A 20,430-nucleotide genomic window follows, 5' to 3' on the forward strand; every position below is an offset into this window, starting at 1 on the left:
GTGAACAAGCACACCTTCAAAAACCGCCTTGACAACACTGTATATTCATTCTAATGGATGTATTTCTGAAGCTGTATTCGTGTAAATGATTGTATTTAATCATTCAGATGTCAGTCAGTTTTCAGATAACTTCTAAATAAAGGTGGTGAAGGGATATATCAAATATCACCAGACTAAAGAAGGCAAAAACAGATACAAATGTTTTCAACCTAATCTGCAAGAGCACAATGACAGCAAAGCCAGTTACTAATCAATAGGATACTGACAGACAGACAAATTTATTGAGCCTTTCAGACATTAACTACACTGTTCAGTGGTAATTCATTTTATGCAACAACATTAGTTTAATCTTTCAAAAATGACAGCAATACTGACACATATTCTTTCTCAAGCGGTTAATCACAGAAACAGGAATCAAACAAGGGGGACAACGGAGGAATAATAGAGATTAAAGGAGTGTGTCGAGTGAGACATCACTGGCACTGACTAATATTTCGTCTGATGCCATATGTTCTGTAGAAGAATTCAATGAGAAAAACTGAAATGGGAAAATAATAACAGTTTTTCTTTTAATGTGCTTGGTGCTCATGGCAAGGTTATCTGTAAGCTGTAGCACCTTACAGCACTGCACTTCAAAGTGCTTTACATAAGACATGTTTAAGACAAGGTATCGAAGAAACGTGAACCAAAAAAAGACGTTTTCAAAAGCTAAACTCGAGACTAAAAAACAAGCTGCAGATAAAGATGAAGTAGATGAGCAGAATGTACTGAGTACCACCTGCACTGGCTGATTTCACCTCTTCTCTGTGATGCTGTAAAGACCTGGTGAGTCATGAGTCAGCGTGCACCAGCTGTGTTCACTACAGGTGATATTAGCAGTGTACTGCAGACAGAAGAGGGACAGTTGGGCATTCAAATAAGAATATTTTTCAACTACTTGCAATTTTAAGATTAGTCCCAGATTATCTAGATTGTTCTTTGGGTGATGCAGAGAACCGTCACCTTCATCACCCTGATCTTAAATAATCCTGTTTCTTTTTCGTTGCTGCTCGTTCCAGTTAACCAGCCCTGTTAATACCATTCATGACTGGCTGCAGACAAAGTGAACACCTACGGTGTGATGTCACATCCTATTGAGCTGTTGTATTTGGGCTGCAATGCTCACCCCCCTTTCACTTCTGCTGCAACAGTGGTAGGCCATTAAGTATTTATATCACTGGCTGCTGTCAGGCCACAGAGCTGACACACACACACACACACACACACACACACACACACACACACACACACACACACAGATTATAGTGAGCTTTTGCTGCCACTTGGTGTTAAAGGTGCAAATTACACATAGTTTTACATGCAGGAGCTTCTTCAGATAATCCTGCCTGGCAGACATTAGCCTACATTAAACTGATAATGCCATACACTTGTCTAATTAATGGTCTTCTTGGATATCAAGATTTTTTTTTCCAACAATATTTTTAAAGTCCTGAAGAGGAGGAAGCATTTTTGTTAGAAGGTGTGAGAGAGTGTAACTTGTATTGTAGTTGGTGAGGTTAATAGAAAAGTACACACAGGCATCATATTTATGGTGAGTGAGTGAGTTATTGTGTGACGAAATGTGTGTGTCAAGAGCAACAGTAAAATATCAAAAGGCCTCAGTGAGCCACAGCTAGCTCAAAAGGGAGCCACTGCTGTGAATTGTAATGAATGAATGGGCTACACAAAGTAATAGCTATAGCTAAATCTGTTAAGTTTTTGGATTGTCCTCAGTTGTAGCACTCCAAGCACATTACACAATATTTGTCTTGAATATAGCCCATCACAACTCCCATGACATCATAGGACTCTGGTAGCAGCGTCAAGTTGGCCAGAATGCAGCTAAATATGAGCAACAATACCTTCAAAATAGAGGATGTACTTTACATTGTCATCTTTACAGTGTTAGATATTGGGGTGCATTCTGAATCGCATATTTCTAGTACTACTGTACTGCAGCTGCCCTTGCAAGGTACGTACTGTTGCATGCAGTATGAATACAATTAGGACTTCGTCATGACAATGCACCTTGAACTTTGACCCTCCTGCTCATATATTTGTCGCAGCCTTAGCACAAAATTTTGCATACAAAGAACATAGCACTGACACTTAGTAAATGTGCTTCATCTGTTTTTCTGACAGTGAGCTGTCAAATATTTGTGCTCACTCTGCTTTGTTTATATTTGCATGACACAGCGTGACATATCTTCCACCGTGAAGCCAGAAAAGAAAGCATGCTCGCTTGCATACGGCAAAAAGCAACCAGATGTAGTAGGACATCCTGGTATTTTCATTTGACATACTAATGGGACATACTAAATCTTTTTCTGGCATACTAAATAGTATGGTAGCACGGGTATTGGAATGCAGGATATATGTTTTACCAGTACTAGACCTAACTGGTCCAGCTGCAAGAGCTCAGCTGAAACAAGAACATGCAGGGAGGTAGATTTATAGTATAAATCCTAACAGGGGATTAAACATGACATCGTCAAAGTTAGTCGACTACTGTCAGAAAAAGTAGAAAGTTAGTCAAAAAATACATGTAGTATGTTTTGTTATGTCTGTCTTTTGCAAGATAAATTAAAAATCCTGATCAAAAGTCTGGGATATATAGTAGTTTTCTCACTTTTGATGTACTTTGTTTATGTAGTGTACTGGTAGCAGTATTATTACGCCCACATGTAATCAATGTGGACTTTATTTTGAAAAGCGGAAGCTGTCTTCATCTTTCACTCTGGCTGACTTGACACCGATGGGGTTCTTCTAGTCAAAAGTGTTACAGTGCAAAATCCAGCCTGAAGCTCAGCAGGAGATCTGTCAGTCCTAATAACGAGTGTCTCGGAGCCACAGGACCGTCGCTGTCGTCGCTGGGCTTCGATCTGCTAAGATGACAGAGCTGAGGCACCGTGGAGCCAAAGACACCGACCCGACGTTACAGCAGCAGCCGTCAGAGGACAAGGTAACGTTAGCCACCACCATCTTTAGAAGTGATGCTAACGCTAGCTAGCCAGCTCGCTATTTGACTGTTCAAATGCATTATCTTGTGTTTCGTGTAGCTTCAGACAAAGTCCTGTCAAAATCTATTACATCGGTATTTTATCGGTGTTTTTATCTTTGTGTGTAGTCGCTTACTTAGCAGAATAACAGCCGTAACTTAAAAGCTGTTGAAAATCACTGAAATGCGCCGTACAAATCATCCGCCAAACTGCTCTTATTTTAGACTTGATTGGCTGACGCTACGTAGGGTCTTCCTGGGTGTGCTTTCGTCGTGAAAACAACAGGCAAACCAAATACAGAAGAGAAAGTGTTATTGAAATAAGCTATCTTTCTTTGTCGGATATATGCCGAATTAGAGAATGGCTCTTCTTATATAGCAAATACGTCAACTTATCTGCCAACTGGTGTGTTTGTTTTATGCTCAGCAAAGCAACAGTAAAGTGGGAAATATTTGACTGACGTTTGGTGAAACGTTTTGTTGCTGCTAGGTTCACACCCGGGCTCGTATCAGGGCTACGAAAACGCGACAAAACGCCTTTTGCATCCTGTCAAAACCGATGAAGACTGTTACAATGTCGTCAATACGTTATTTTCCATGAGCGTCATCAGCTAAAGTCAAATGTTTACTTTAGCATGTTTGCTGCTAAACGGCGAGACTCGCTCACATCGTGCCTTCCAGTGTACCGACATAAGCTAACATTAGCTGGGCTCGTCTGACTGCCTCAGGCATATTGATGTCGAGCCAGATGTCTCTATTATATTACTCAGATGTTCAGTCTGAAGGGAAATAAACACAATGTCTCTGTTGTCAACAGAGTTGGTCCCCAGTAAGTAGTCGGTGCCAAGAAAGGGGCGTGGTGATGGATGTGAGGCTATCTAGGACATGAGGACATGATTACTGACGGGTGGTAATTAAAGAAACGCTTATTTAGCAGGGAAGCCCGCTCATGCCATGACTTTTTCTTAAAATGACAACTTGTTTTTTTACTTTTGGTTTTCAGAGCAGTGGCAGAGAGTATTTGATGAAGTTGCTTTTGTGGTACTAATGTGGAGGGAGTGCTTGTTAGGTTATGCAATCAGTTCATTGATTTAATGAGGTATTCTGCTATTCAGGTACTATTGAGACACATTCAAGGACGTGTTGAGAGTCAAACTGATCTTGACATAGTACAGCCTGGAGTTCCTGTTGATGCAGATTACCCATCATTCAGTGTTTTGTAATTCATTTAACTCTCATTTTGTCAGCTGTTTGTGAAGTAAAGCTCGAAACACAGACATTTAAACCTTACATGTAGGAATAGTAGTAGGAATACTATATTAGGTAATCTCAAACAGTTTTACATGTACAATTTAGGGTTAGACCAATTATCATCTGTGGCTCAGATTTGTTCTTTGTGGGATAAGCTGGGTCAGATGCAAGTGTAGATGTGGAGACCATGTAAGACAAATAGTCAAATGTCATGCAGTTTAGATAATGGAGGACCAAATATCACACAGCCTCATCCACAAGATAAAGTTTATTATTACTGCAGGACATAAAGTTGTTCTGGTGTATCCTTTTTTAACGATGTTAAAAAAAAAAAGCTTGTGAAAAAAAAGTAAGAAGATTTTTAAGTCTGTGCTGGCCCCGCTATGACCTTTTTATCTTGATCAGTTTGATGATGTCTAAAGGACATGACATTGGTTTATGAAATGAGGTGAGGATATTAATCTAGTCAAGGCGCTCAGGCAAGGAGTCAAGGGAAATTAAATACACAAATTCATGAATGAGTCACACTTTGATCAAACTTCATAAAGAGTAAAGTTGCTTCAAAATCCAGCTGTGCCTCCATTTCCTGGATATCTGCGCGGTGCCTTATAATTAAGGATGGTGTTCTCCTTCAGGCGGTGTTGGGAAATCTCATTCTTAATGACCCTGTGAACACACGTATGGTCTTCGGCTATTCAAAACAGTTTCAAACAGTTGCTCTAAAATATTTGTAGCTGATGAACCCGCAGCACGACACAGCTGCGGACCTGAATCACGATCCTCCTCTTTTTCTTTTTTGCTTTTATTTGTGAAGGACCAACACTGCTCTGGGTTTACATCTCATTTCCTTAAAACTCTAAAATCCTAGTGAAGACAAATGTAAATATGCTCATCCTTTCACAACTGTCAGATTTAGCTGTTTCCGTTGCCGCTGGTCTACCAGAAAGCATGAAAGGGGAGGAGTGTTTGTGTGAAACGAGCGCCTATTTTTAACTCGAGCATCCTGAATGACGGCTACTGTCTCCATAGAAACCAGCAGGCGGAGAATGGGTCTGTCTGTGTGTGTGTTCTTGTGCATGCTCCTGCATTCAGTTGGAAGATTTTGACCTATTGGAGGCGCACATTATTTGTACTAGTGTTTCATATAATTTGAAGTCAATGAAATGTTCAAATAGATAGAAAATGTACAGTTTTAGCTCAGTTTATCCAGAGAGATGTGCTGGCCAGTTAGGAAATCTATGCTTTGCTCAAGGACACTGTCACAAAGGTGGACACGCACACACTGACAGTAGCAGCTGTTAAATAATGATCCTCGAAGTCAGTGTTGAATTTCTCTTAAGAGCCAGCTAAATCAGTATGGCAGGTTATTATTGCCAGAAGAAGTTTTATAATGAGTAATTTCTGTGAATTCCTCTTCGTGCTATAACAACATATTTCCATGTAGTTATACTCTTTTCTTGATTCATATGTTGGTTTTCGAGACAACAAGATGTTTCTCATTAAAAGGAAATCATTTGCTATCTAGTAATATGTCATTTTAGCATTAAAGGATCTGTTTCAGATTAGAAATTCTCCTGGTTGTAAACAGAAATGGAAAAAATACACCACATTTGAATCGGTATATATCATCAACCCCGATTCCAAAAAAGGATTAGCAAATTCTCGCACTCTGCTTCACTTGTGTGTTACACGGCGCCACACAACTTTTTAGGAATCGGGACTGTATTCTTGTCGGACTAATTCACAGTTACTTTTAAAAGGCCTTACAGAAATGTGAAGTGCAGTGCTGTGAGCGCAGATAATTTGTTTTCATTGTATATGTGACTTATTTTCCCTTTAATGCCAATTATATAGAACTTTTAAAGAACTGGACATTCACATTGCACTGTCATTCTCAAAAACCAAGTCTTAAGTTTTCTAATTTGTATTCAATTTATGTGTAACATTGTCAAGAAAATATATTGGTGCACCTTCATACTCTGGAAAGAACCCTTAATGCCTAAACAGATTAAATATGGATCTTATTTGAAGTGATGGTTCTCACTTCACACCTCAGAATTACATGCATATTCAACATGATTGTGAGGTGGCTGATATTACATTGTTACAGTCTTATATAATGCACATTTAATGTACTTCAGAAAGAGAGATAAAGTCCTAAGAAGTGTTTAAAGTCACCATCGTAAGTATAAATGGGTACAGGGGCACAACATAACTGGTATACTGTTAAGGCAAAAAGCAATGAAGGTATGTTATTAGTGGCTGCAGTAATGTAGAAGGGTCTAATTATTAAAGCCCTAGCATGAGACTGAGCGGGTGTCAGGAAACAGCAAGCTAACCATCTGCTGTGTGAGGTGAGAACTCTGGCCTAATTTGGACACCAGCAGCAGAGAGGTCAGTGGGGGGGTGAAAAGTGAAAGGACAAACCGACCTGAAGAAAAACTTCTCTGTTTCCATCAGACAAGCTGCGGCTGTGTGGGATTGCCACCGTCTGATGAAAGCCATCCTCTGATTGTTGTTACCGTGGAAAGGCGGAGATCAGTGCGTTTAGAGAAGACCTCCATCAGTAAACAGATGGTTCTGAGAAATCAACAATATGGATGGAAAATGATTTGGCGCAGTGTTTAACCGCCCACACACACCCCTGCACTGGCAGTCCTGCTGCTGTTTGCTTAGTGCTGCATGTCCAGCCTGATCGGATGAATCTGCTGCTGTTTGTTCACTCATGTATTGATATTTGGCCGAGTACATACCAATACTCAGAACAGAGAATATGCTGTATGTATACATATGTATTGTGAATTTAGTGGCTTACATATGTTGTTTACAAAAGGACTGACTAATACAATTTTGAACAGCAACTGTGGTCCACCCACACATGTGTTTTCAATTATTTTAGCAAATCAGACCTTAGGACTGCGTAATATACAGACTGTACAGATTTCTTGACCATTTGCTAAACTTCTGTGTTCGCCATGTTGCAGCAGTGTGCATGGTGCTGTGGTGCAAGAGAAACTAAGCATCTGAATATTTTGGATGGTGGTGGTGGTGAGGTTTCTTTTTGTAATTCACTTTTCTGAAACCAAAAACACAAAAGCAAAAGGAACTCAACTTGATGTTCGTCAACCTAGATCTAACGTAAGCTAGAAATGATAGTTTGCCTGGCTAACTACCTAGCTCACTACCTACAGCAGTAGTACAGCATTATGTGGTGTTGAAAGTTACATTGATAAAAACCTGTTCTGGACTGGCACATCTCCTGTGAGGAAGCCACGACACTAGTATCTTTAAGCTAAGGCTAATGTTAGCAGCGTTATCCTGCTCATTACTGAATTTATGGAAGATTTCTCCAGCAACTCCAGCCAAACTTGATGCTTGAGTTAGAAAGACATTTCCACAACTCATTCCTAATTTTCTAAGTGAAGTTAAACATACTGTTTAAAAATTAAAAAATTAAAAAACATTTTTTTTAGATTGTAATATTTTAGTATAACAGTAAAACTGAGTAGCTTTACTCTGCAATATAACAACCATGCACCTGGTTAATGACTTAATGCCACGGACATGCAGCTGTACTCTCAGTCTATTACAGCATGTAGGTCAGCATTGAGTGCATATAAAAAACTGCGGCTGAAAACATAAAAAAGTCAGATAGAGAGATTTTTCTGCTAACTCGCAGCATTTACTAGCTAGCCAGCTGTAGCTGATAAAAGTTTCTCTTGACATAAGTCATTTCAGCCAACAAATCAGGTGGTTGTTGGCTCTAAGTAAGAGAAACACACTTTTGTTTACCTTTTTTATGTAAATTTGAAGACCACTTATTAATAAAAAAACAACCAAGAATTTTAAATAGTAAATATGTCACCATTAATATAAACTACATCTGCCTTTTCACTACAGGCATAGTGGAGGAACAGTCAATAAAACCTTTTCAATGCAGATAGTTTGACTAGTCAAAGCATATGTGACCAATGACATTAACGTGGGCTCCATTCTATTAAGTGACGCAGTAAGCCATGTCATTGAGTGAGCATGCACAATACCAGAGCCCTGGAACTAGCTCACCTAAATGGAATGCAGCCGTCATTAATGTTATATATTCCACCTGTGCTTCTCTTGTTTTGACAAGTCAAAATGTCTGCCGTGAAAAGGGTCTGTTGATATCTCACTTGTTCTACAGTTTTTGACTGAGCTTTTAGAAGAGTCACTTACACCTATACTACTCCTTGAGGTAAAGAGTTTGGTGATGTCGCCTTAAAAAAACATGCATAGCTTCACCCAACTTTAACTCGGCAGAACTGAAAACACTAAATCCTCATCAGTCTGGTTCTTTATTAAGTTATTTAGTAGTTAAATTTGCTTTAATTTTGTGCATTTTTGCTATTGGCAAAACATGTTTATTAAATAGCATAGCATGACATTTTGGGTAATTTTGGGTACAGTTATTATAGTTTATATCAGTGGAAATGAATAATAGTTAAAGTGCTAATCTATCAACATTTTTATATTATAATGTTTTGACATGCAATAGCTTCGTAGGGTGCTGTATTTACACAACTTTGATAAACGCAAAGCTGATTATTAGAATTCCAAGGAAATACTGACGAAGGTGCTTTGATAAAATACTTGTAGTGTAAGATAAGATTACTGCTCACTTAGTGTCATGATGATAAACGGATGTACTCTAACTGACATCTAAATGTTTATGGAAGCAATGTAGGCATGAGTGGCTGCTTCTTTCTGCATTACTTCTCATCTCTACTACTACACTGACTCAAAGATATTATGATGAATTAGTGTGTCCAGCTCAGGGAGTAGTTTCCTAATACGGTTATGTGAAATGTATTCTGAGGAAATTTCTCAGCTGAGGCAGCAGACATGTTGTTCTTGTGTTACAGTGCTGTGGGGAAATGGTGCAAGATGTGTTGTTTGTCTGTGCTGTAAAGGGCAAAAAGTACCAAGAGCCATCTAACGGAGATACCATATCATGTGATTGTGTTTGAGAGCATCCCTGTGGCAGTCGTCATGTGAATAGTGTTAACTTTTAGTTTCATTGTTTACATTGTGACATAAGAAAGCTGCATGTGCATTCATTTAGCTGCACAGGCAAATATAACTAAATAAGAGCTTTTCTTATACTGCTGCAATCAGCCTGAATCTGAGATGAAACCAATGAAAATTAACTAAAGTGCTGCTTATGTTTCTTGTGATTACGTGGCTGGACCTGTTTTCCTGTCACCATAACAATGTATATTTTTGATACATATCAGTGGCTCATTTCTCTCCTCTCTGTTTGGTTATCAGGGTTCAGACAGTGAGCTGAAGGTGGAAAAAGATGGGGTTTCAGACAGCGAGACCAAGGTGGATTCAGGGGTCCCAGAGGTGCCGGCCCCTCCTGATGACACCCCAGTGGTTCTCAACAAGGCCCTGTCTGGACTCTCCTCAAGGTACCATCACTGTCAAAGACAAGTTTTGTCTGGATGAATGAAATCTTTCTTAACAGTGACTGTAAAGCGGGACATTGCACAATAAACTTCCCCCGAAGAAATGGTGGCCAGTAGAGAATCTAAAAATATTTCTGGAAGGTCGACACTTTTATGGAACAGTTCTGCACTCTGAGTTATTCTGAGTCACTCCATTGTTCTGAGTAGAGCTACGTATGTGTAGGGTACATGATTCATACAAAGGAATCCCTCCTCATACATAGTTTTCCTTAAACGGCAGATATGACTCACTATTGAAGTGTTGAACCTGTATTCCAGTCAGACACATTATTGGCAACAAACACAGGATCTTCCCTGTATAAGACACAGCTACACTACTGTTTTAACACAATGTAAACTGTATAACTGTAAATTATCGCCACACATATGAGCAACTGCAAATATGAATACACACCTGTCACCTAATCTCACTTAATTTTCACTTGTTCGTGTTCATTAAGCTCTATGTTTTGTTCAGTTTTGAAAGGACTTGAAACTAAAGTGTGAGTGTGTGTGTTTCCCTTAGATGGAAGAACTGGTGGGTACGAGGCATCCTTACACTAGCCATGATCTCCTTTTTCTTCTTCATCATCTACCTGGGCCCCATGGTGCTTATGATGATTGTGAGTACAAACTGTGCTGATGGAGCTGTGCAGAAGCTGAGACACCTCTCGAGTTTGTTTCCCTACAGAAAGTGTGAAATCATGTGGGGTTTTTTTGTAGCTTCAGTGGAGTGAAACACCGATGGGCAAATTACTTCCACAAAGTTAAAAATAAAAAAAATAAAAAAATAAATAAAAAAAATATATATATATATATATATATATATATATATATTGAAGGCTTAATTTTCTTAATGAATTGTAATTGGTAATATTGGTGATAATAGATTCCTGGCTCCCTACAACATGCTGCTCCTGTGATCTGGGGATTCCCTGAAAGTAGGCCTGTCAGCCATTTTGTGTCACTAGGACACCAGAATGTAGGACACACACAAACCCACACACACAGTGTAGTTTCGTCCCTGGTGACGCTGTGTTTCTCTGTGCAGGTCCTCTGTGTTCAGATTAAGTGCTTCCATGAAATCATCACCATCGGTTACAGTGTTTATCACTCCTACCACCTGCCCTGGTTCAGGACATTGAGCTGGTGAGGGCACATACAAACACACACATCACACACACCCCCAGACAATTTCACACATTTTATAGAGGTGTCATGAACACAGCAAATGTGCTCTTTTGCTTCATTCTTATTGTGTTGTCTCATGTTTCATTTTGTTGCAGACTTCCTGAGGTTTGTTTTCTGTCCTGCTCAAATCCTAAGTAGATTATAGATTGATTAAGCCAATCAGTAAAAATACTGTGAATCAGCAGTCTTTGATTTTAGCAATAGTGGTGTACAGCATAGTGTGATAGAAAACAGAGTCCTGACATTCACTATGCCATGAGCCAGAAAAATTAGTGAGTGAGTCAGTGAGTAAAGTTTGTTCACATGATAGATTGAATGTGTCAGCCTCACTGGTTTTTCTGCAGGCGTATTGAAAGTCTGATTAGCTGCTGCTGTCATTAAGCTTTGAGATGTGTACATTTTGTTCCACCCCTCTGCTCCACAGGTACTTCCTGCTGTGTGTGAACTACTTCTTCTATGGTGAGACGGTGACGGATTACTTCTTCACGCTGGTGCAAAGGGAGGAGCCGCTCCGCATCCTCAGCAAATACCACCGCTTCATCTCTTTTGCCCTCTACCTCACAGGTACAAACACTTACGCTCAACTGAGAATAAAGTGCTTGGAAGTCCTCATGTCTGTGTGTGTGGCACCTGGCATCATACCAGTGGGCCACAGAAACATTTATTCAGTATCGACTCACTTCAAGACACATTTTGTTCTTGTATAATATTCGACTGCACTCACAGGTCTATGAGCAAAGCAGAGAGGAAGTTGCATGTGGGCAACCACAAAACAATGCCACACTTAACAATATTACTCAACTCCAGCCATACACAGGTTTTCAAATGACTACCTTCTACTACAAATTGACTATAAGCTCCATTGTGCCCGAATCCAAAATACACAATAGATCAGTGTTCAGTTTTAGGTAACTGGAGAAGTCCCACTTCCTGTACTGCAGCTTGTCAGTTAGTAATTCCGCGCTACAAACGCTGCGGGCTGGTGCCAAACAGGATGTTGAGAGGAAGGAAGCACCCTGAACATATGTATGAAACTGAACGGTCCAGCTTTCTCAGGCTGTCTTCGAGCAGAGACACTTAGAAGACAGAGTCTCATACCTTTAAGGCCTTAATATGGCACAAAGCTGCAGTGTTTTGGGATGACCTATTTACCTGGAACAGAGTAGATGTCAGTCTAAAACCTTTAGGGTCTATGTTACATCTCTTTTGACCTCTTCTCCCTTTTTGTCTGACATATCCTCTCCTCACCTCACCACAGTCTTGTGCACTGTATGAAACAAAAGGCTTGCTGCACATTAACTCTGGGCTTTGTCTGAAGTAGGTCAAGCTAAATTTAGTTGTGTTTGACCAAAGATGACCGGGATTCTGACTTAATTAATCTCCCTCCCCTCAGACACTTGAATCCGGATTACGCCCCTATTAATCATTTCACACAGTATTTGTCATGTTGTTGCAGGTTTCTGCATGTTCGTGCTGAGCTTGGTGAAGAAACACTACCGCCTTCAGTTCTACATGGTAAGTGGCTCCCTGCCTCCTTCTGGCCTCCAGCCTCAAGGCTACTGTGTTATTGATGAGAAAGCTAAGATACAGGCGAGTGTATGGAGAAGTGGGCCAGAGGAGTGCTTCAATAGAAGTGGTCTGACATACACTTACTCCAACAGTTGGCTGTTTAACTAATAGGAGGGACCCAAGTGCTTCGATGAGCCGGTGCCATGGTAAACCTCGTCCAGATCATTACAGAAACAGGACCATTCACATATAATGCCCATATTTCTATTTGTTCGATATACGTATATCATTATACATTTCATCATATATGTAATTTGATACTTTTTTTATTTTATTTTCTTACACTCTATTCTGTGTCCCTATTTCCCCTCAGAGATGGATAAAGTAGCCTATTTCTGATTCTAATGTCAGAGGAAGCTTGTGATAGGAAAAATAATAAATTGAATAAAAACTCCTCAATGCCTCTTTTGCTGCGTTTCTACTTTAATCCTCTGCCATTTTTTAAATGTGATTAGGTCCTTGTTTTTTGAAAAAGTCCATGAAAGTGCACAACACAGAAAATCAAGCGAAATCACATGTGGATCATTTTCTTAACGGCATGTTCCTTCCAAAATACGACCTCTAATTCCATTATGTGTGCACAAAAATAGCCTATCAAATGTCTGTCCTAGGTAAGACAACTTATTAAATATCCTCAGGAAATAACCGCACAGAACTCTGTATGTGGCGTTTCTTCCATCCCGGACACAAAAGAGGTGCCGCTGTACCTGAGAGGAGTTTAGCTTGTAAGCCTGCACCAATGTAGCCTGTGTTGGAGGGCTTTATAACCCACTCCACCTTAATGACACTAAATGTAGTGGACACAAATACGCAAATGGTAGGGGGAGTGTGTAGGGTCGGATTAGAACTGGGCCTCTCTGTCGCTCTCTTCTGCCCTTGTTTCTCATTAGACTCATGTTTACAGTAATAGCAAAGTATATACAGTAGGTAACTAATGGCTGCAAGTTTGATAGCTTGTTTTGAAGCTTTCAAGTCCCCAGAAAAATCCTTATTAACTAGAGAACCAATAATACCCTAAAATTGTAGCATCCAGCCAGTTACACAACATGCCTTTTATGGATAAGGTTAACTGAGCCAATCCTACAGCCCATGTGTCGAACATCAAGCTCACCGAGACCGGATAAAAATGTTTTTGTTTAGATACTGGAAGACAACCTTTGCTCATGTGTCAAGAGTTTCTACACATACACAAACATTCCCACCATTCAGTTGAATGTGCCTGCAAAACTCTGCTATCTGTCCGTGAGTAGTACAGCTTGTCCATAATGTCAGAGGAGACACTTCTCCACCCACATCTTCCACTCACAGTGTGGATCTAATCAAGATATCATGTGGTCACCAGATTTTGTCCTGGCAAAACACCTTCTCTGTACAGGCACTGTTCAGAGGAATCTTTGGGCGATGTATAACCAGGAAAACCTTTTTTCTCAGAAAATGTTGTTACTACATGTCCAATCTGTCAAAAATAACTGAGACAATCATAAGTAATCAAGAGTTGGAATCGAAGCAAATCTAAAGTTCTCCTTGAGTAAACATACTTGTATTGTCTCTGCAGTTTGGTTGGACCCATGTGACTCTGCTGATTGTGGTGACTCAGTCTCACCTTATCATTCACAACCTGTTTGAAGGGATGATCTGGTAAGTAAACACGTCTTTATCTCCTTTGATACTGTACTTCTCTCAGCGTGTGCGCCACAGTTAAAATCTAATCATGTCTAAATTCAAGTCTGTTTATATGTAGACACGATCAGATGGTAAATTTGATTACTTTTTCACATTGAATTACCACATGTGACTTGTGTCATAAAACATATTTTCAGTCTTACTTGTGATCCTTATGAAAGCTCATCTGTGTCTGAATAGGTTCATTGTGCCAATTTCCTGTGTGATCTGTAACGACATTATGGCCTACATGTTTGGTTTCTTCTTCGGCCGCACTCCTCTCATTAAGGTTGGTTGTCTCACTGTTCATTCCTTAGAAATCATTAACACAAGCAACACATGTTCAGACTATTTTTCACACCTTGACTGTGCCCTCTGCAGCTGTCACCTAAGAAGACGTGGGAGGGATTCATCGGTGGCTTCTTTGCCACCATTGTGTTTGGCATCCTGGTAAGACCGGATTTATACCTCATGCCTTTTAAAAAATTTTTTTTACATATTGTCTTTCATCTTTAAAAAAAAGAAAAAAATTGTGAACATGCACACGTGCGTAAACAAATGTTAGCAGAGTGACAGTTTAGAGTCCCAAAAACTCCCTCCACAATCGTCCTTGAGTCTTTCAGTTCTCGTCCTTCCTTTCTGGAATAACATATCCATTTCAGCATATCCATGAGTTCCAAGGAAATGCCTCCAATCCAGATGTTTCCTCTATTCACCTGCCCATCCACCTATATTACACATTAGGATGTTTACAAGGAAATTGTTCTAGTAACAATTTTGTACACATTAGGCCTTGATACATGATTTATGAATTCCGTAGCACAGAAAAGTTTGCTGCAAATGTAACCACCCACCTTTTAAACGTGTCTGGCTTGTTGTAAGTGTCCAGTTGGTGCAGCCATACTCTCTGGCCATAAGTCTGTGTTACCATTAAAGGGTAATTCCAATAATTTGCTTTGAAAATGAAGAAGAAGAATGTGCGGAATAAAAAAGGTTCTGCTGAATCGATGTTGACCATTTGATTTTAAACTGTCCATAATGAGTCCAACAGTGTTATAGGAGTGCAATGCATTACCCACAATGCAACCGATCGACATCACCTGTGGCAATTTATGAGAAAGGCTTTATACTGCTGTTTACACATATGCAGTGGTTCTTCCCAACCTGTAAACAACCTGAGCTATAATACATCCCCGACTCCAAAAAAGCTGGGACGCTGTGTGAAACATAAATAAAGTCTAAATCTAATAATTTGCAAATGAGCACATGTAGTAACATTCTTTATACAAGCAGGTGTGTCACAAAGTGAGACACACTTGGACTTCTTAAAATAAGAGCCACAGACCAGTGATGATGTGACTGCAGAGTAACTGATGCCCGCTCTCCTCCCAGCTCTCCTATGTGATGGCTGGCGTCCGCTACTTCGTGTGTCCGGTGGAATTCAACAACGACTCCAATAGTTTCCAGGTGGACTGTGAGCCATCGGAGCTTTTCCAGCTGCAGGACTACGCCCTACCCAGCATCCTGGAGTCTGTCACTGGATGGGTAAGACTCTGCTGCACTCCTCCTGCTCTCTCCCAGTCAACTTTTTGGCATCACTGTGTCTCTTTGCATTATGACCCCACATGTCACATTCAATCTAATGTCAGTATGCAAGAAGCCAAAATATAAAAGGAATCCAAGATATCCATTGATTACTGTATTTTAGCAGCATCCTATCCAATATTATAGACAATGCCTAACTGCTATAATACAGCATCTCTCTATAGGTGTAGAAAAATATCATTTAAAATGTCTTATTTTTCATAAAGAATACATTCAAGCGCTGGTGTCTGTTCTGGTCTAACACTTGCCTCCTTGTCTCTGCAGACCACAGTGCGCCTCTATCCGTTCCAGATCCACAGCATTGCTCTCTCCACCTTCGCCTCCATCGTGGGACCTTTTGGTGGCTTCTTTGCCAGCGGCTTCAAGAGAGCCTTCAAGATCAAGGTAGGATGACGGGCAGCTGTGTCTGCACTGTTTAGAATAAACTGTGTGTTGAGCTTAATCATATATAAAATAGTCTACTTGTTATTTCTGTTATTGACATTGCTAATTATTTTATATTCAGAGGAGCAGAAGCACATGAACTGTCTTTTGTCCTTTCAGGATTTTGCCAACACTATCCCGGGTCATGGTGGCATTATGGATCGATTTGACTGTCAGTACCTCATGGCCACATTTGTTAACGTCTACATTGCCAGCTTCATCAGGTAAACACACGTCCATATTGTATAATAACATGTTAATCTTGAGGTATTTGGCGAAATTAGTAGTTTTTGAAAAAACTAGTCCTTGATTTTTAGACTGTTAAACAAAAGTTCACTTTGAACAGAGGATGTGTGTTCAGTTATCTTCTCCCTCCTCTCAGGGGTCCCAACCCCACCAAGGTGATCCAGCAGCTCCTGGCCCTCCGCGTCGATCAGCAGCTCCACATCTTCAACTCCCTGAAGGCTCACCTGACAGAGAAGGGCCTGCTGCCCATGCTGGAGGAGGCCGCCGCCTAGAGCCACCCGCACCAGCTCGCCCTGAGAGGGAGACCAGAGAGGAGGGTAGCAACCGAGGGCCCTGAGCAGCCCCCGGAGCTCTGGGAGACTCGCAGTGCTTCGTGTGAGCGAGAACACATCCGAGGGGGAAAAAAAAAACAAAACGAACAACAAAAAACTACAGCCTTGGGTCATTCCATTTTCATTTGGGTGTGAGAGTGGAGCATGTTTGTCTGTGAGTTCTGTTTCTGACACAAGTGTTTCAGGTTGAGTTTGTGAATTACTGTACTGTTACACATTTCCATTAGCCTAGCCAACTTGTATCTATTCACACTGTTGAACAAAACTGTTGGTCAGCTGTACATTTCTACCTGTATACAGGATAACCTCTATATACCTATTAATGTGTGTTAATATTTTATTGAACTTTTTTGTTTTAATGCACTGCTCTCAACCCAGTTACTCACTGTATCCCTGCTACACCCCCCTCGCCAAATTTAAGTTTTAATTTTCTTTATTGTGATTGTTTCTATTTATACATAGATGGTTTTTATATTTGGTATGTTCTATTATATCTTAATGTCGTGTCTGTTTTATTCAGATTGAATTCACCTTTCATCTGCCTTGTGCATTTATGTCTGTGTGCGTGTGTCCTTCTCCTGTGTTCTCACTGCCATTCACCATTTCAAAGCCTCTCCTGCTCAGCCAAAACACTGACACCATTATATCTCTTATTATAACGCAGTAATATCCTCAGATGAACGGCTAAGTCGCCCTGAAGTGTTTGACAGGATCAGAGCATCTTCCAAATACACAATCCAGTCCGTGAGTTGGTTGGTTGTTGTCGGTTTTGTGCTGTATGGAGCAGTCAGCAGTGCTCCATGCATAGTTGTGTTTTATTATGAATCAAAAGATGTTTCTGAAAGGTCAGTGCGACACACGCCAGCACCCCTCTTGGAATAATGAGCTCTGTTCACCTGGTTGGTGTTTCCTGGCAAAAACGGATAGCTTCTCGAAGACTTTTCTTAATCTAACAAGGAGCTGTGAAAGGTTTTACTCATGCTCAGTTAGGTGGTGGGATTGTTGCATTATGGCTTCGACAGTAAAAGAAAGGCACAATGATGGTGTCTACGCTGGCAATAGCAGAAATCCAGATTATGACTATCACTGCTCAATTTGGCCTGTATGTGCGATGTAAGTTGTGATATCGTACATCTGATGCTCAGGTTGGAATTGGAGATGGGTCCAAGAGGTTTTCCAGTAGGTTTCTGTGACATTTATAGCACTGGTGTTTGTTTCACTTGATGATAAAACATAAAAGCTGAAGATTCTGCACAGTGTTGACTTCATTTCTGTTTTAAATCATGTTACCATCTGTTAAAGGGCACCTATTTTTCACATGAAGATGAGTTTACTTGTCACAATCTGTACTACTCAGTTGAATAATGTCTTCTGCGGCAGTGGAGGTCGCTTTAAGTCTGAGAAAGTAGAAAAATAACCTCGATGATGTCAGTGGATATAAGTGTGGAGACCTTAAGCTTGTGTTATGAAAAACATGGGTATTTAAGAGCCAGGGAGGAGCTAATGAAAGATGTGATCATGTTGGATCATGGGAAGTGTTAAACCCATATGTCGGCCTCTGATGCAATAACTTCGAAGATCCTTCTTTTAATCTGTCTCTTGAAAGTCGCCAAACTGTACTGAAGTATTGCTGGACGACTCCTTTAAAACTGCCAACACAACCTGCTCTGCTAATTATTACTGGTTTAAACACATTGTTATTATTTTAAGTCTGACTGAGCTGTTGATTCCATTTAAACTTGAGACTGAAAAATGTATAACTGACAGCAATCAACAGGTGGACAGGAGATTTAGTTGCATTCGAAGACTGCAGACAGATTTTTCTGTTGGTAATGTTTGGAAAAGGGTAAACTTAACATTTCTGAAAGATTCCCAAATGCTTCTGTTCTTTAGAGTGAAGTCACTATTACACATTTCTGGCTTGTTGTGCTTTAGAGGTACTTAGTCATTGCAGCAAACATGTGGGTCCAACTGTGATTAGACAAAGATTATCCTCTAGTCAGCCGACCACTCATCAATCAACCAATCACCTCAGGCCGTCCATCATGTTTGTGCACGTTCATCATTTTGTTTCTATCCAATCAGAGAAAATAATTGATTTCTCCTTGTCAGTGAAAGCCAAATGAAATGTGGAGGTGTTGTTGTAAACCATGCACACCTGTTTCTGTACCTGGTGTTAAAGGAGAAAACAGCAATATGAACATCCATACAGTAGTCAGTGTAGCAGGGATGTCAAGGTCAGTAATCGTATAAAACCGCTCACGAACGTGAGATTAATCAGGTCTTTTTGGAAACAGTTTGCCACCTCAAATTTCCTCTCACCATCCTGTTCTAAAATATATTTTTAAGCAAAGAACTTAATGGTTTTTTAACCAAAAAATTGCTTATGCTTCATAATGGCAATCAATTTAGGATGATTATCATGTGTTCCCCATAATTGATTGTTACTCCATTCATACGTCATTTCCTTCACGTCTTTGGTTCGACTTGTGCGATCAGTCTTATGCTAAACTCTATCTTTCTTAAAGTATTTATTTTATTTACTGTAAGCAAATCAAATCTTTTCAAAGTTACTATATTGTACATTTGAGATGATGTTTAGAGACATGTTGAGTGTTCTTTAGTATTTTTGGTTAGAGGAATATTTAAAGTATTATTGCCATATAGGAGAGAGAGTGAGGACATGGCAGAGAAGTATTTTCTCTCTTTTCTTGCCGTGACTTTAGTGCAGTTGGGTGTTTTCTGGCTCTTCCCTGGTAACTGTCGTGTGTCAACTTCTGTGTCGCAGTGCACGTTAAGGCAACGCAGACACCCGTAGCACTGTGTTTGCGTCGGCTCCCTTTGAGTAGACAGGAAGTTTCCAGAGAGTGACATAAAGACTGGGTGTCTCTGCATTCGTAGGTATCTTATATTTCCTGGGCTGGTTAGATGTCTGAGGTTTTAGCCCCTGCAGCTCTGTACTGCCATTTGTCTGGTGTTACAGACGGCCACTAGGGAGAGCTGGAGCTCCTGTGGTCGGCCGGTTGAGCTTAACACTGATGCTGCATCTGAGCAGAAAGGTTTGACCCCTTTGTTACTGCTGTTTGATACATTCCAGTATCCCTAAAGTTAAGATTTGCTCACAGGGAGGCAGAACATAAGGGATAAACATACTATTATAAAAAAAAACCCTGATTGTTTTTTGTTTTGGCACCCAGGAAACACCTCTGTGCCATTTGTAATCAACACAGTGCCACTTTTCTGTTGTGAATCCTGCCCAGTGCTCAGGCAGGACCCTCTAAAAGGAATGAATGGGAGTTGTGACAGTCCCCACACACTGTAGGAGGATCCCCTTTGTGGACATTTTATTTTGTGGTTATAGATTCTCTTCTAAAGCTGTATGATTTCAGTATATTATTCTTAAACTGTGCAATGGTTTGTGTTGAGTTGTACATTTGTCTAGAGAAAAGTTGTACGCTGATGCTGAAATGTGCTTCGCCTTGGTTCAAAGAAAATTAAAGGTATAAAAAAAATCATGTGGTGTATTGTGTGTGTCACTTTGTTTCTTCCCTCTTGGTCTTCTTCCCCATTTTTGAAATAGACACCCATAGAGAATATTTAGATATAGAAACAGCACAAATGTGTATTCAAG

General features: G+C 40.2%; 1 protein-coding gene across 1 annotated transcript; it reads left to right on the forward strand.

Annotated features, from left to right (window-relative positions):
* The first annotated feature begins 2,780 nt into the window (after nt 1-2,780).
* Nucleotides 2,781-20,314, forward strand: cds2 (CDP-diacylglycerol synthase (phosphatidate cytidylyltransferase) 2). The gene is made up of 13 exons (XM_084359387.1): nt 2,781-3,001; nt 9,593-9,735; nt 10,298-10,394; nt 10,823-10,920; nt 11,387-11,526; nt 12,419-12,477; nt 14,087-14,169; nt 14,395-14,482; nt 14,575-14,643; nt 15,586-15,738; nt 16,063-16,182; nt 16,342-16,445; nt 16,604-20,314. The coding sequence occupies exons 1-13, from the start codon at nt 2,930-2,932 to the stop codon at nt 16,737-16,739; spliced, it is 1,362 nt and encodes a 453-aa protein (XP_084215513.1). The 5' UTR covers nt 2,781-2,929; the 3' UTR covers nt 16,740-20,314.
* The last annotated feature ends 116 nt before the right edge of the window (nt 20,315-20,430 follow it).

This window comes from Pagrus pagrus, assembly GCF_965226575.1.
Source record: "Pagrus pagrus genome assembly, chromosome: 8".
NCBI lineage: Eukaryota > Metazoa > Chordata > Actinopteri > Spariformes > Sparidae > Pagrus > Pagrus pagrus.